The 18204-nt window shown below is 32.6% G+C and overlaps 1 protein-coding gene and 1 non-coding gene across 2 annotated transcripts in view; both read right to left on the reverse strand.

Annotated features, from left to right (window-relative positions):
- Positions 1-18204, reverse strand: part of Smp_129350 (putative rab) — a gene marked incomplete at its 5' end in the record, with an annotated part of 40648 nt that overhangs the window by 1636 nt on the left and 20808 nt on the right. Inside the window, 5 exons of the mRNA XM_018799126.1 lie at positions 6902-6978; positions 7768-7935; positions 9708-9822; positions 10810-10898; positions 14321-14329. Coding sequence (XP_018650946.1) covers positions 6902-6978; positions 7768-7935; positions 9708-9822; positions 10810-10898; positions 14321-14329 — 458 coding nt within the window. The remainder of the gene's footprint in view (positions 1-6901; positions 6979-7767; positions 7936-9707; positions 9823-10809; positions 10899-14320; positions 14330-18204) is intronic.
- On the reverse strand, positions 5461-5531 carry Smp_tRNA_00201_Pseudo_TTG.1.1. The gene has a single exon. It is a non-coding gene (tRNA).

Here is an 18204-nt window from a genome sequence, read left to right on the forward strand (position 1 = left end):
TGGTTAATAAACCCTTGTTATACCCGATTGCTTTTTCAAGGGATGGGTGGTCTAGCTTCAATTGACTCATGATCTCAACTATATCAAATTACTAAAATCTCCACAAAACCCCCTTCTGATAATGATCATATGCTCACTAGTGACTGGCTACATGAGGTATTTCCTGGGGTTCTAGTGAAAAGCAGTAACCAGTGGAGTTCAACCAGGTCTGTTGGGAGATATCAACTCACTGATGACATTGGTGAATGGTTTCTCAATTTCGTGGATTGTTTGAAGTTAGAGATAAACACCGTTGGATGCCAGCTCGGTGGTCTAGTGGTTAAGCGCTCGCGCGCGAGACTGGTAGGTCCTGGTTTCGGATCTCGCGAGGCGGGATCGTGGATGCCCATTGATGAGGAGTCTCACAATAGGACGAAACGGTCGTCCAGTGCTTCCAGGTTTTCCATGGTGGTCTAGCTTCAATTGACTCATGATCTCAACTATATAATATTAAATGATCAGTTTGACATAAATTTAATTGACAAGAAACAAAGATGAAACTGAAAAAGAATAAAGGAACAACTGTTCAATAATATTAAGTCTACAAAGAAATGGTTTCACATTATCCAGGGTTTACATTTATGAAGTCTCTAAAAGAAAATAATTGTTTTCTACATTTATGGATGAAACAACAATGCAAGAATTGGTAAAATAGTGAAAGTTTAGTTATTTGTTTCATCCAAATATGTGACAGAAATGGTCAGAGTTTTCAAAAATAACATTTAGTAAATCTATAGTATTGAGATGATTACTTATGAACTAATCATAACTTAACTACTTATCAAAGTTTGTCGATAAAAGTTGTCTGAAACATTACTATATACTAGATTTAATATAATTTATTAGGAAGCTATGAAATGGAAACCATGCATATGGAGTTTTGTTCAATTTAATACTCGTTAATAATAAGATTGGGTAGACTTGGTTGAGTAATTAATAGCTCAAGATTCTTTCTTATTTTCAATTTCCTAACCACATTTCTTGTGACCCATGAAGATAACTTATTTTCCTTATATAACGTAATGTAATTCCACATGGTTGGAAGAATATTCACAATGTAAAATTAAAATAAACTGTTTAAGTGATTTTGCTTTAGGTAGGAATTGGTTGTAAATCAGCAGTTTTTTAATGTTATAATTAAATTCAATACCTCTAAACTGAAAAAGCAATAAAACTTAACGCTATAGCCAAACTACACTAATAAATTTTACCTAACTCCGCCAGTAGCTCTTCTAGGGATACTGCCAGTCCCAAACCCGGGTAAAGGAAGATGGTCGGGCATCAGGTCAGCAACTCCATCCCGTAGAAAAAAATCTTGCTAAAAGACACTAACCAGATTAAACAAATTAAACCATCTGAACTCTGACCTCCGAGTTGAAGGGTCTTCATTCACAAGAATTATGATGCTTCATGGTAAAAGCCGAGATTCTTCGGATGTCACGAGGCTGATGCCTCTTCTAACAACCAGAGCAACAATTAATATAGGTAGGTGGAACGTCCGGATAATATGGGAGACCGAGAGGACTGATTCAATAGCTACATAAATGAGGAGATAAAACTTGATGGTACTCAGAATCCGCGATACCCATTGGATCAAGCTAGACGGAAAAGGTTAGGTACGTGAGAAATGCTGCTGTACTCCGGTCAGGAAAAGGAAAAAGCTCCGCACACTCAGTGAGTTGCTCTGATGCTGTCTAAAGAAGCCCAAAATACACATATAGGATGGGGATCTCAAGGATCCACGATCATAAAAACATCATTCAAAATAAAGAGAGAGGAAATCACAATGAATGTTATCCAATGTTATGCACCGATCAATGGTAGCATTGATGACGATAAACACCAGTTCTACTCAAGGCTGCAATAAATCATAGCGAAGTGCTCAGGAAATGACATTACCATCCTGATGGGAGATCTAAACACCAAAGTCGGAATGGACAACACCGGGTACCAAAATATCATGGGACGACATGAACTAACTGGGAGAAACGAACGAGAACTGTGACAACTGCAAATATATATGCATCCGACAAAATGGTTACAGACGAAACAATATTCCCACACAAACAAATTCACAAAGCTACATTGGTCTCACCGAATCACAATACAGAGAATCAGATCGATCATATTTGCATCACTAAAACATTCAGAACGACAATGGAATACATGAGAACCAAGAAAGGTGCTGACATAACCTCAGATCACCACATCATTGTGGTTGTCAAAATAAAATAAAGCTGAAGAAGTCATGGAGAAGTGGACAAACAGTATTACAAAGGTTCAATACAGACTTCCTATGAGATACTGACAAACTCAATGAATTCAAGATAACTCTCAACAACAGTATACAAGCCTTACAAGATTTACTCAAACAAGAAGCCACTATGGAGGACAACTGAAAAGGGATCAAATAAGCACTAACTTCAACATGTCAGGAGGTTCTGGGTCGCAAGAAGCATCACCATAATGAATGGATCTCTATGGAAACCCTGGACAAAATTGAAGAAAGGAAGAGCAAGAAGACGGCAATTAACAACACTCGAACAAGAACAGAGAAAGTCAATGAACAAGCAGAGTACGCAGAAGCAAACAAGCAAGTGAGGAAGAGCATTGGGTATGACAAGCAGAAATACGTGGAAGAACTAACAACGACAGAGGAAATAGCTGCAACAGAAATATGGAAATATGAAACAACTAGATGACACAACAAATAAACTAGCAGGGAGATATGGTAAATCAGAGAGATCGGTCAAGCACGAAGAAGGTGAAACAATCACTGAGATTCAAGAACAGAGGATCAGATGAGTAGAATAATTCGAAGAACTGTTGAATTATTCAGCTTCATTGAATCCACCGAACATCGAGGCAGCACACACAAACCTTCACATAGATGTTCATCAGACCATCAGATAAATCAATAGTGGGAAAGTACCAGAACCTGACAACATATCATCTGAAGCTCTGAAGTCAGACATTGAAGTAACTACAAATATGCTGCACACTACAGATTATTTTTGAACAATCAGTTAAATGAGACTCGTCACTACACATCAAGTTCCTTGACTATGAGAAGGCGTTTGACAGCATGTACAGAAGAACCTTATGGAACCCTTTCGGATACTATAGTGAACCTGAGAAAATCGTCGACATCATCTGGAATTCACACGACGGACTACGCTGTCAAGTCGTGCATGGAGGACAGCTGACAGACGCATTCCAAGTGAGGACCGGTGTCAAACAAAGCTTCCTACTAACAACTTTTCTCTTCTGGTGATTGACTGGACTATGAAGACCTCGACATCTGAGGAGAAGCACGGGATATACTGGACAAGTTGGATGTAACTAGACGATTTGGACTTCGCAGTTGATCCAGCTTTTCTATCCGATACACACGAACAAATGCAGGTCAAGGCAGCTACTGTAGCAGGAGCCTCTGCATTAGTAAGCCTCAACATACACAAGGGAAAAAGCAACCTCCTTGAATAGAACACGGAGAACATCAGTCTAATCACACTTGATAGAGAAGCTCTGGAAGAGGTGGAAACTTTCACATACCTGTGAAGCATCATCGATGAACAAGGAGGATCTGATGCAGACGTAAATGCGAGGATTTGCAAAGCAAGGACAGCAACATTACAGTAGAACAACATATGCGACTCAAAACAACTGTCAACCAATATCAAAGTCACATACCTCAACACGAATGCCAAGATAGTTCTACTGTAATCAGCTGAAACGTGCAGAACTATCACAACCATCATCAAAAATCTACAAGTATTTATAAACAACTATATAAACAAGGTACTCAATGTACGTTGACCGGATACCATCAGCAACAACCTTCTGTAGAAGAGAACAAACCAACTTCCAATTGAAGAGGAAATTAGGAAAAGACAATGGAAGTGGATAGGACGTACATTATGGAAGTCACTAAACTGCATCACGAGGCAAGCGCTTACTTGGAATCGTGAAGGGAAACGGACAATAGGAAGTCTGAAGAACACACTGCGTTGAGAATTGAAAGCAGATATGGAAAGGATGAGTAGCAACTAGAAAGAAGTGGAAAGGATTGCTCAGGACAGAGTTGGATCGAGAATGCTAGTAAGTGGCTTATACTCCTCGACGAGGGATAACAGGAGTAATTAAGTAAGTATTTAATCCACTTGGTTACATGAATTTCGAAAAATCAATACAGTTCCCTTTTACTGGGTTGATTTAATGTAATACTTATGATATACTAACACCATTAAGTTTTTTTTGTGTAATGTTAACAGTTTATGTCAACTTCATCGGTTATAAACTCTTAGAAAATCCAACATACATTGAATTTTGAACATATTCAACTAATGAGTAACAAAATGAGTGAAATTCACTCAAAGTCACATATATAAACTAGTTTATAAGCATAATTTTTTTGACTTTGAAATTTAATTTTTTACCATAATGTACACTTTATTTTAAACTTTATTAGTTAGCGCCATAAATCTTTATCTGGCTTACGATTCAATGTTCATTTATTAATAGTGACTTTATTCAAAGTTATATGTTTAGTACAATATAAAATTCTCAGAACAAAACATTCCACCAAGTTTCTTTTATAAAACAATAAAAGAGAAAGAAAGAAAAAAACGCACCAATAACTGGATACATAAATTTAATGAACAAACTATCTGGAATTTAATGAAATGTTTTTTCTTTTTTCATTTTTTAAAAGATTTGAATCTGTACAACATTGTTATTAGAAACATCTTTAAGAATACAAGTTAATAACTACTAGGTCATCTCTAACAACCTGTTCATCACATGGTATATTTATTAAATAAAGTGTTATGCAGCTTTCATATCTTTGTTTGCGTTCATGGATTCTAATATATTGGTGCCTCGTTTTACAAGAAGATATACATTTATTTATTTAAAAAGTAAGTAAGATAATAAACAGGTATACAATCGTATTTCAGAAGAGAACCTTTTATGTTCCATTTAAGATATTTAATACTCTGAATATGATTATCCTTAAATTTCCTAATACTTTTATTAATGAATTTAATAATTCACTAATTTGAATTCAGTATTTAGTGATAATATTTTAGAACAATTGAAATCATGAAACAAAATAAAGTGTTGCCATTCAAAGGGGGACTAACATTGATTCAGCTATGGTATTGTTTTTGTACTGGTCCACCAAATAATTAAAACAAATAATGAATACAATCATTCTGCAGTGTAGCTATTCAATATTGTCCTCATCAATATGAATGTATTTGTATACTAAATATAATATATTAGTAGTATGAAGATTGTATACAAAATTATTTTTACATGATATTTTATTAGTATTTTGAAGTAATTCATAAAAAAGGGAAATGTAACTTCATCCTATCTCCCCAACACTCTAAGATGAAAACATTTGGAAGTTTGATAGACTAAACATCAAATTAGATCAATGATAAAGAGTTTCAGATGTCATAAAAACGACTATCTAGTAAAACGACGTTCCTTAACTTCTATTAGAGTTTGGTCATCTCGGACAAAATATTTAGTAGAACAATTAATGACTTAAGTAGTTTCCAACCAAACATTTTATTTCAGAGTGAAACTGCAATAGAATCTCAATATTAGATTTTACCTAGTTTTATCATTCCCACTGTCAAATATGAATCTTTTAAACGGTGTGTTTTTATTTTATGCACTAATCTTGATTCGATCAGAATATATAATTTCTCTGAAAACTAGTTCTGTTATATATATATATATATAAACTTTTTGTATATAATAGAACACGGACACTGTGAAACCGTTTAACACACTGTTTATTGATTGAATAAATATTCGAATAGAAACAACCGATCTAACTAAAGATGGATAGTGGCTAGCAGTGGAATCCAGGATGCGCGTTTCGTCCTATTTGGGACTCGTCAGCTGGATGTACCTGCATCTCAGATTTGATGTTCCCTCTGGGACTCGAATCCAGTACCCTCGCTTCAAACGCCACCGCGCTATCCACTCGGCCACTGAGACCTGATAGCCACATGCTTGTGCAATGTGGTGAAGTTGAAATTTATTTAGTATTGTTTGTTTGGATCTTCCCATTGATGTTTTTAGGACTGCAACTGGTCAGTCTCTAATTGGCATATGTGCATACTGTGCGTATCGCCTCGATACATCCTCGGTACATACACTTGACGAGTTCCAAACAAGAAGAAACGCGCGTCCTGGATTCCACTGCTAGCCACTATCCATCTTTGCTTACCATACTTGTGAATTTAGGCTATATCGAGGCAATACGCACAGTATGCACATATACCAATTAGAGACTGACCAGTTACAGTCCTAAAAACATCAATGGGAAGATCCAAACAAACAATACTAAGTAAATTTCAACCAATCTAACTGTTCAAATTCTCAAGAAACATTCTTGTTACGTTACTTTTATTTTCATACATTATTTTTTGTAATTTACAAATACTACTAATTAACAACCATTTGACTGATATTGGTTAAATTATCAGTGGCTATATTGTAGAAAAAACGGTGAAATATTAACTGAGAAAACCACCTTTTTAGTCCATTTACCTTTGTTTTTAAAGAATAAAAACCACGGTTATTTAGTCCCTTGATTTCAGCATATGTAGAAGAAGGGAAACAGTTAAATTATACATTGGATTCAATATGTCATTAATATGGTTGAAAAAATGATATTTTATGTCATTTGACAAGGTTAGAATCATTTAAAGTTGAATACCTGAACTATCGGCATTCGAGTGTCGCAACTCAAGTGCCATTATTCAGTCACGATTCCTAATTAAGAGCTCATCTTTACAATAAATTATATATATATACGAGATTTACAAATTTAACTTACTCCGTGAGTAGTTCAATAGCTTCAGTGATATTATGCTTGCTTAACACACTTGTTTCAATGAATGAAACTTGATGTAACTAAAAAAAGAATAAGGCAAGAATGTTTAACATGATCAATGTTTTTCTGAATGCAGTTGTGTCAGAAAAATCGATAAATAATTATTGCGAATTTGCATTCTACGATATATATTAAAAATATTTAATTATCCAGTATAGTTTGATCATTAAATTGAAAGACAAAACAATTTCGGTATCTAATTTTCATGAATAGATTGAAAGAAACTTTACAGAAGTCTTTCAGGCAATGTTGATGTAGATGTATGATAAAAGTGCATTACACTAATCTCTTATAATAACCAATAAGTGTTTTCATCGAATATTCTTAGCAGCATTTTAGAAGGGAGTAGTAACAGTTTCATACCTTAGATTTATAAAGAATCTTAGTAAAAACTCAAAAATACAATAAAACTGAATGTAAACAAGTAGTACTGATAAATATATGTCAACAACTTGGATAATGGAATGTTTTTCTGCTAGAAACCATATTTATAAATCGTTTCAAGTCAATACATAATCTCTCAATGGAGATATATATCATTACAATAAAGGAAATGTGTAAAATACTTTTTATCGTTTATTATTATTACATACTAAGAGGTATCTCTTCTAAAGTTACTACCGGTCCTTAACCTGGGTGAAGGAGGAGGGTTGGGCATGGAGTCAGCGATCTCATCCCATGGAAAACAAGCTTGCTAAAAGACGCTAACCAGAATAAACAATTTAAGTGAGTAAGAGTTAGACAAATAATTTACGATAATTTTTACATAAATTGATTCTCTTATACAGAATGAAACATTTCTTACTTACTTTAGCTACATTGGCACCCATTTCATATGTGATGTACTTGTGCGACTCATCTTGTTTTATATCATCATTAATATTATAACTTTCTTTAGTACTGTTACTACTGGTATTGCGTAAATCAACTTTATTACCAACTAGAAGAATTGGAACATTTACTTCACTTGTCGATTCCTTTTTATAAAACAAAAAGAGGTTTTTGAAAAAAAAATTGTGAGTAATTGCACGTACATATGACTTTAATAATATGATTCTGAATTTTTTCAATGATTTTTATTATTATGGTATTCAACCACAACTAATATTATTACTTGTTGAATAGTTAATTTACCAGATCATATGCTTTTGTAGACACAGTCTTTCAGAAAGTTTTTATAACAAAATAGTTTGCATTACACGAACTTTATATATAGTTTTACTAAGCAATATAATCAATTAAAGATTATTTGCGTTTTGTAGACTTAAATGTAATCTTGACTTATCCAGGTTGATGATTCACCACACAATGATGAAGTATTTAACCAACTAGTGTTTAAGTTGGATTTACGTAGATAATTATTAGTTACAAGGTTAATACGATCACAGATGATTATTGATTTTGAGATCATGGATTCAGGTTGGCGAATAATAGTTCATGTTTAGATTTAAATCCTGATTTCTTCCTAACATGATTATTCCTAGATCCAGTATATACGGATAAGAATATCTAAGTGGCATTGCATCCAATATAAATATCTACAAAATTTTCTACAAGTACTTATTAGCGTAGAAATTGATTGTCAACTAGTGAGTAGTCTAGTCTCAAGTCCACATTAAAATCTATAAGGTGAGATATACGGTATTGTTAGGAAGTTTGGTGATTCTAAATAGTATCAGTTGTTGAATAATTAGTTAACCTATCAGCAAAAATATATTATTATCCTCTAATTCAATTTCAAATGGCTTGGATTATCGCATTGTTGATATTCTGGCTGAAATTTTACCGGCCTGGGTTCGAGTCCCAAAGTGGACATGAACTCTGGCATTCAGGTGTGTCAATATGACAAGTACCAAGTAGGATGAAATGAACGTCCTGGATTCCACTGCTAGCCACATTCCATCTTAGTATTCTTTATTTGTGACTAAAAGAAATTTCTGGAGACTTCGTGGGAAAAAAGCAATAGCGGTGTATGCTACTTAAAATGTAAAGCTTGAAATAATATCAGTGGTTAAACAGTTTATGTATGAAATGACGTGTCCTTTATTGCTTTATTTACTTTCAGCTAGTAGTAGAACAGTGCAATATCACATAAGATATACTGAAGATATAAAACGAATGAGAACTCTTATGCACATGAACTATGCAATAAAAGAGCAAACTTCCTATCATCTAGGATAGATAGAATTTCATCTGTTAATTAAATAATTAATCATAAACAATAAGAAATATTTGTCTTTCTGAGATGGCACCTACTTTGAGAACGAAACTTTCCTCCATTAGACCGTCTAATTTACGAAACTAAAAGTACCAGTATTTTAACACACGTCTAGTTATGGTAACAATTGATATTAATAACCATTGGATGTAGACTAAGTTGCCCTCGTTTTGAGATGTGGAGGTCTTGGGTTCGATCTTTGGTAGGGTTGTGAATAAGCACTACTGAGGAGTCATATGCTAGGATAAAGCAACTATTTAGCTCATTTTGGTTCTAGTAGTGACCTTGATAATACTGAACAATATTCACGAACCCTGTATGCTGATGTAAAAAAGTTGGTTATCTAATAATCTAATTACCCATTCTGTCATTTTTCAAACACTCCATGAAACAGTTCTTAACCAACTAGCAAATATTGATAAAAAACAGACCTCTATGCAGAAAAATCGAATCTTCCTAAAAATCAGCAGTATTTACCTAATGCTCTGACAACATTATTCTTTAATCAGAAATATCATAAAATCCACCTACTTTTATCATTTCCATCCAATATTTGATATTCGTAAATGTATCAGGTTGATCAACTGCATACATTAAAACTACACCATCAATTTTACGGAAATATGAACGAACAATACAACGATACCTAATAGAAAGAATCGTATAAACAATAGAATGTATTTATGCACTTGCCATTGACTAAATGATAAAGTAGACGCTATTTTCATATTTTTTAAACACTATCAAAGTGGTCAACAAATAACTAATTAATTGCTAGACACAAGTGTATTCTGATAGAGACTGTTTACAAAGTGAAAGAAATATCATAAGTTTCAGTTATAATTAATACAAAGCCTGACACTAATGTGAATTAGCCTACATTTCCATTCGATAATACTAAGACAAAATGAGATTAACACGATAAATACCAAAGGAATAGAGATGATGTGGTACCAATTAATAATGGCTTTATTCAATATGATGTGCTGAATTTACGATGTTCTCAACATAAAATATTTTAGCAAGTTTCTCATATCGAAAAAATATATATATATATCTGCACGTATATACGTGAAATAAGTAAAGAGGTTATGTAAAAATGAAATATTGAAAAAATAAAAATCTATACAACTGTGAATAAAAGTCTCTGATCAGATTAATTCACACAGTATGTTAGTCGTACAGCAGATGTGCTAGATACGGTACTGTAGAGCTTCCGTACTTTTTTTCCATATCTCGTTCTACTGGAAGATATACAAGGAGAAAGATTTGTATGGAGTGGATGATTAATATCGTATAAAATAATACTTTTCAGTAGTTTGCAGGATCTCAAATGTCTATCAGCAACCATATTCATCATTACATCAAAAGAATTACCCCCTACCTTATAAACTCCCTTTAGCATTCTCCGCAACACAACGAACCCTTTTCTCGAAAGCCCAGGAGGGGATAAGAGAGAACAGAAAAACTACTTACACCAAAACAAACAACATTTAACAGTTTTTTTAGAGCTCCCCTAATAACAGAAACTTTATATGATTCCAACATGATGTTTAAGTGATTCCCATGACGTAGGTTAAAGTTAGTGGTTCAGAAATTGGATGTATTAGATCCAAGACCAATAAAAAAAGACCTTCGTTCAATGAGTGCAAAGAACTGATGCATTACGAGTACATTTAGAAAGGAAGAAACTGATGCACATGCAGTATTGTCATCCGCATCCTTAAAAAGTGTTTCTGGTTAAAGATTATTGAGAAAAAAGAGGACGGAAATGAGAAAAGAACGGCTGCTTGTTGCACACCAGCTTGAGTTAATAAAGCAGTAGGATGCATTTTACCAAGCACAGTATAATATTTTCTTTCAGAAAAGTAAGATAACAACATTTTGATGTTAACACTGATAAACAAATATAATAATGCTAGTCTTTGAACACAGTCGAAGGTAGATGTATTGCTGAAAAATGCACATTGAATATGTTTCCTACCCCTTTTCAAACAGAAAGACGGAACATCGTGAACATGATCTGAACGCACCTGCACAACTGTGAATGATTCTGAGATACGTCATGTAACACCTGCAACCATTGATCACAATTATCACGCGGAACACGACCTAATAGTCTATATCTACCGACCTACTTCAGGCCTACACTCAGTGATTTCATGGATTGATGTCATATTTCGGTTTAAAGGCCATTGACCTTCTTCCAAACTATTTCGACGTCAATAAATATCACTTGTCAAGGTAGGTAGCAGTTCAGTATACATAACACATGTCCTACCCACCTCAGCCGGTGAGGATTTACCTCATCAACCGATTCGCCACCCTTCCCATGGACCATATGCCCAACCACAACATTGTTCACTCTATCACTATACAATAAGCGAATAATTTATGTCTGGATAATTAACTTTGAAGATGACTATGTAAAAAATAATTGACATAATTTAATTATTCTTCTCAATTAAGAATTATTAGCACTGCAATCAAAGAATAGTTAACAACTAACACTAAGTAACGAGCTAATAATACTATCTTTTTTCAGAATGACTATCTTAAAGATTATTCTTTTGATGAGCTGTCATTTTCTTAAACAACAGATTAACAAGTCATTCAAAAGGGATATTTTGATATGCGAAGATAAATAAAGTGAAATTTTATTTTATTTTGACAATGAATCGCTTAAAGTAGATAAACCATGAAAGACTGTCATGGTGAATCAGTATCAGTGATACTAAGAAAATAGTTGTAACCGATTGTACTAAAAAAATAAATCTTTTTGTAAATTTACATACATTGAAGATAAAAAATAAAACTAATAAGCTATCGGAATAGTCTTCTCCAATAATCTCAGACAAGTTAGTATAACCATCGGAACATTGGGAATGTGGTGAAAAACATTTGCTTGAATAAACTTTTAATGCCTAAACAATGGGAGTTTTCTAGTATTTTCCATTAATCCAGTGGAACTTTTCACTGTAACTGTCCAGTTAATCTTCATTCCAACAAAAATAATCTTGAATGTAAATGAAGATTTATTTATTCACCAACCATGGATTTCATTATTAGTCTCTGATTAAAAAGACATTGAAAATGATGTTATATATGCCGTTTACCTAGCAGGTTAATAGTCACGTTTGAATATAGTAAAACAGGTAGAAGTTGAAATCAATTAAACAGCAACCTGATATGCGTATATAATTTACATCAACAGATCAAGTGTTTCGACTAACAAATATAACTACATCAATACATTACATTTTATCTACTTCTTCTTAATAGTTAATAACTTACGTCTCTTGTCCAGCAGTATCCCATAATTGAATAGTATACACTGAATTATTCATTTTAATATTTTTTGTTCGAAAATCAACTCCTTTAATAAAAAAAGAAAGATAAGCAACTGATTGAAACAAAATAACTTTTAAACATACATTTTGATATTATCAGTAGATTATAGTTTTCTTTCATACGATCTAAACCACAGAGTAATTCGGAAAAAAAGATGATACAAATTGAATTTACAGAAATCTTATTTATTAAATTAGTTGATCCATGTGTAGATAATTGAAGGTAGCCGGTAGGAAACCATGGATCTAAGTTTCATGCTATTCAACACCCATCAGAAACATTTAACATTTCAATATAGTGGATATGATATCAAGTCATTTAGACTTGTGGGTACATTACAACTTGGTCGACATATATTCGATCGGCATTAAAGAACTAGACAAATATGAAAGTGTTCATTACCAAGTGATCGGCCAGTTGTAACTTGCCTACGGCGGACGAAAATACTGAAATTACTAATCTAAGATGTAAGACAATTAAAATTTAACGAGAACAGATCAGTTGTTTTGTGTTGCTTTACATGTCTTCAAAAATATACATTACTTATATTTGAGAGTAAGATTTAGTATTTTGTCGAGTGTCGAGTACATTCGCAAATCCATTGATGAGGTAATAGATCTTCATCAACTGAGGTGGTGAGACATGTATTACGTATGCTCAACCACCGTCTACCTCAACGAGCGATGTTGTTTGTTGTAAGAATAGGCTACAAGAAAGCTAAGAGAGGCCAAACCAAAACATGGCATCAGTCCATGAAGTCATTAACAACAGAATTGAGCTATATCAATAGGTGCAGACTATCTGGTTGGGGTTCATGTGATTATCTAATGGATAAACAACCACTTATCTGTTCATATAGAAAGAAAACCAGCCTCGTGAATAAGGTCAACAAACGCTTGATGAATGGATAGAAAATGATAGTTTTTCAAAAAAGTTCCCTTAATGTAAGCTTTTATTGTTTATGCTTAAATTATAATTTAATTTATTCTCTTTAAAAAGCTTTGATGAATTAGTTCTGATGGCAAGAAAAATTAACAATTACATTTTTTTCCACGGATGATTCACTTGGTTGATTTGTAAATAATTACTAGATTGAATTAACTGTTTTCTACAACTTATTCTTCAAATTCCATCTTGGAAGTATGTTTCACCAACTGAATCATAACCACTGAAAAACTCCGCAGAGTTATTTTTAATGAAATACAGAAACGGTAAATATTGATGGAGAAAAAGTAAATCATTTCTCCTTGAAATTGTCAAAACTATTTATTCAACTCACCTAAAGTAGCTCTAAGTTGTGGATAAAATATTCCATCACAAAATCGATATGAGAAACTAGATTTGCCAACACCTGAATCCCCGACTAAAATCACTTTAAATATACGTGTTGGTGTTAAAGTTTCTGTAATGTGTTGTTCTTCAGCATTATTTTCAAGAGCTATAAATTCATTCTTATCAAAATTGGAGCCACTGACACTACTAATATTCTCACTAGAGTAATCTGAGCGTCGACATGTGGAATCAAGATGATGATTTTGTTGGCGTTGAAGTGGTAGAATATTTTCCAAATTATCAAACTCATACGCCTAAAATAAGTGAAATACATGAAAATTAAGACGCTTTTTTAAGTTCGTTCTCTACTAGCAACTAAATTAAATTACTTGAATAGATCTACAGCTACTCGATAGCATCATATTGTGATGCATACATATACGTAACCATAATGTCATTTCTCAAACAACCAGACCTATACATATCAGATTGAAATTCAATAGTGAACAGTTTTTATTTCATTCAGACAGAGACGGTACAGCTACTGCGAAAATGTCACTCACTTTTTTCAATGTGAAAGTCATGGGAAACTTAGTGTCTGATGATTAATAAAGATATGTTGTTTTATAAAAGTAATAAGATATTTTAGAAGTCAAGATCTACTTGGATGATGGGATAATAATGTCTCATTGAGGATCATATAACTATATAAATTGGTTCAAGTTATTTACAACATGCTCACTATGATAAACAGGACCTACTAAATTATTAAACTCAAAAAGTATCAAAGGAAAACTTATAAGCAGAGTGAAGAAATAATAATCTAAAACCAACAGTAAACAGTTTCTAGATAAGCAACAAACAAATAATATCTACTTATTCTGACCACCAGCAAAATACGGTATTTAACTACTTTTGTTTCCTATGTTTAAAATATGATTTGAAACGTGAGGAGAGTGGTCCATTTTACAAACAATATGCTTCACAAATTCCATAAGAATTATGATATGAAATCGTCAAAGTAAAATTCAAACATCTCAGATATCAGCTGTGTTAATTTTATCATGCAAATCGATAATCCAACGACAGATAAGAGACTATTGTTTGACGGTTAAATTACCAAAGCTTATCAATAACCTAGTGAGCAGTATTTTCAATCTTTGCTCAAAGTTAGTATTTCTGGAATGATTGTTTGATTAAAAACAGATTATTTATCCACTGAATCCACCTGTAAATCAACATGATAGATGTACCAACACATCAATCGTTCACTTCTCATATGAGATCATTATTCAGTAGGATTACAATTCAATACATTGATATCTTGAATTGTAGATTGTAACGCTTAAAACATTTAGTAGGAAAATTTATAAATTACATCAGAATTCATCTAAATTGTTAGTCAAATTATAATTACACTGTTAAAGTTCATTGAACAGATCTATATTAAACCATATAAAGATATTAGATCCTTAAGAAACATTTCAGATAATCTTACATTATTGAAATTAATATCCTAATATTTGCTAAACATAATAATAATAATAATAAATACAAAAATGTATAAACCTTGTTCAAAATCCAATTAAATAATTCATTATATATTATTACTATTACTAATATTACCATTACTATTATTACCATTACTATTATTATTATTACTGTTACTAGTACTACTATTACTATTATTATTACCTAGTATACGTGCTCGTTTATGATTAAATCAATGGTTGTTAGTGCTATGTTTATTGTAAACTAGAAACTGATCTCATATGAGATCTAAAATATTTTTTATAGAATAATAATGATCCAGGTATGTACTTATTATTGGACATTAATAATTGTCCTTTATTCAGTATTATTATCATCGGTATTTATAAATAATGAATAGATCATGAATATATAATTTTTAAATGAATTAGTCATATGGAAACTCTTGAATAATGAAATTGTTTTATATAATGTCCATCAAATTAATTTTCTTTTTTTAATGTATATACCTTTCGGTTTAGAAATGATGATATTAATTATGAGATGTTTAAAGATGTCAGTTGTTTGTGATTGATTTCTCAAAGTAAAGTTTTACTTTGGGGTCTTAATGCAGAGATGATATTTTGAAATGATATCTTCTTGTCTGATAAAGAAGAGTTATTACTAGAAGACGCCTTTCTATTAAATAAAATTTTTTTATAGTGCAAAATTACAAAACTCGGATACTGTGAACCGTAAGTTTATTTATTTGAACGCATAAACATTGTTACAAGAAGACACTAAATACATATGCACTTCACAATAACAGTGAGGCCGGTAGCAGTCATCATTGATTTGCGAGAGAGATGTGATACTGCCAGGGTTCTTAAACTGAAGGTAGTGGTTTTCTTAGGAGGCCACACCCCGAGCCTTTCACCTAAAGATTTAATCCACAAGGCAGTGGAGCAGCGTAAGGAGATGCAGTCCCATGGTAGTCGGTGACCAACAATAGGTTGATACGCCTTTTGTCCCCTTTGGATCCTGGAGCCTATGTGCACCATTGGTTTGGAATCAGGATTTTCCAACTCCCCTGAGTGGGTCGTCTATATTCACCAACTCGGTAAAAGCTTCGGACATTCACTTTGCGTCCTCTCAATTTCGTAAGCAACACCCTTTTGCGAGAGGGCGATGAGTAGGACTTCCCTGGCAGTGGCTGTATACGCGTGGCCGTGTGAGAGCATTTCAAGAAGGAGAGCTAACTATTCCCACCCTCAGTCGTACCAGGGCATTTGGGGACGAGAACTGTAAGGCTGTGACTCGATAGACGAATGATATAATCTAGATTCTTGAGTCAATATTCCCTCATGCGGTTGTGATTGTGCAATCCCTAATTACCAGGATAAAACAAATATTAAGATCCACTCTCTGTTTTTCAATAAATCATCATCTAATGATAACCTGCAATGAAAAGTCTTTAAGTGGAATGAATCTTCATAAACTCCCTCTAGCCTAATTCATACATTTACCATAATTTTGCTTATTATCGACTGAACCAGAAACCACCTTATCTTTGTTCTACTTCACAAGTTAGCAGTCATATTTGAAGTAACAGACTTCTTAAGAATATTTTTAAAGATTAATAGGTCATGTATAGATATTTAAAAAACAATGAAATATAAACAAAATTTATCTTTTCAGCATGTTCTAAAATCAATACTTCCTTTTCTTAAAAAAAAATACTGAAAACAATAAACTATTACTGAAACGTACTTCATTATTATGACGTGACAAAGTTGATATATGAAACGCTAAACCCTTTAACTATACAGTAGGAAACGTCTTTTATTCAATTTTTAGCTTACAGACCTATGAATTGTCGAATTATCCCACTTTAAAAAGAGACATTTCCTATCCATGTAGTTATTTATGATAATGAAAATATACTACTTATGGACGACTTGTTCGTTTACAGTAGTATTATTCTTAATACTAAACTTGTATCAGAAAACTATTATTTGTTTTGCAAATCACTGTGTCTTAAAAGTGAAAAAATTTAACACTTAGAAACTTTAGTATTTATGATAGAAATTGAACGTGATACTGTCCAGTAAACTGTACGAATTGCTACTACTTCCAAACATATTGAACAAAGAATGATAGTTCTAATATAATCCGGTATAATTCAATATTATAAATTAGACACGTTTTATCGTCCTGAATTTAGGAGCGAAATAGGTAAACAACTAGATCTTTACAAACAACATAAAAACATATACACATTCATACAACCATACACACAAACAAAAATATATACATATATGTACATATAAAATGAAAATAAGAGAAATAATCCGTCACAAAAAAAAGATAAACAACAATTTAGGATGTAAACAACAACCATTAGTTAATAACAAAGAGGAAAACAACTAGTGAGAAAATTCCCATATTAATTTCTGGTTATCACACCTAGTTGATATAAAATTTGAAGATCAGATAAATTTGAAACTAAGTTAAATGTATATGTATAACCCTAATTAACTTAGTAGTATGTACCTACTAGTTCACTTATAAGCAAATATGAGCTAGAGTGAGTGGATGACAGAGCTCATTTAGATCAGTGAAAAATTCATGCTTATAATAACGATACCATGATAAATAACCTCAAAAGGCATTGGATCAAGATGCTTGTGTTGAACAATTATTAAAAGCAATCGACAGGTTCAATAGGTATTTTTCAAAGTAAGAGTTCTACTACTATCAGCACTCGATAGTATATGTTTTCAACGAAATATCAGTCAAGAAGAACTATACATAGATAGATAGATGGCTTTATGTTACAAACAAGTTTAAATCTGTTCAAATAAAACAAAGAAACTCTTAAATCATTATTGAATGCTCCAGATAATATGTAAATGATTTAATAGATGGCCTACTT

Source organism: Schistosoma mansoni, chromosome 3, assembly GCF_000237925.1.
Source record: "Schistosoma mansoni strain Puerto Rico chromosome 3, complete genome".
Lineage (NCBI taxonomy): Eukaryota > Metazoa > Platyhelminthes > Trematoda > Strigeidida > Schistosomatidae > Schistosoma > Schistosoma mansoni.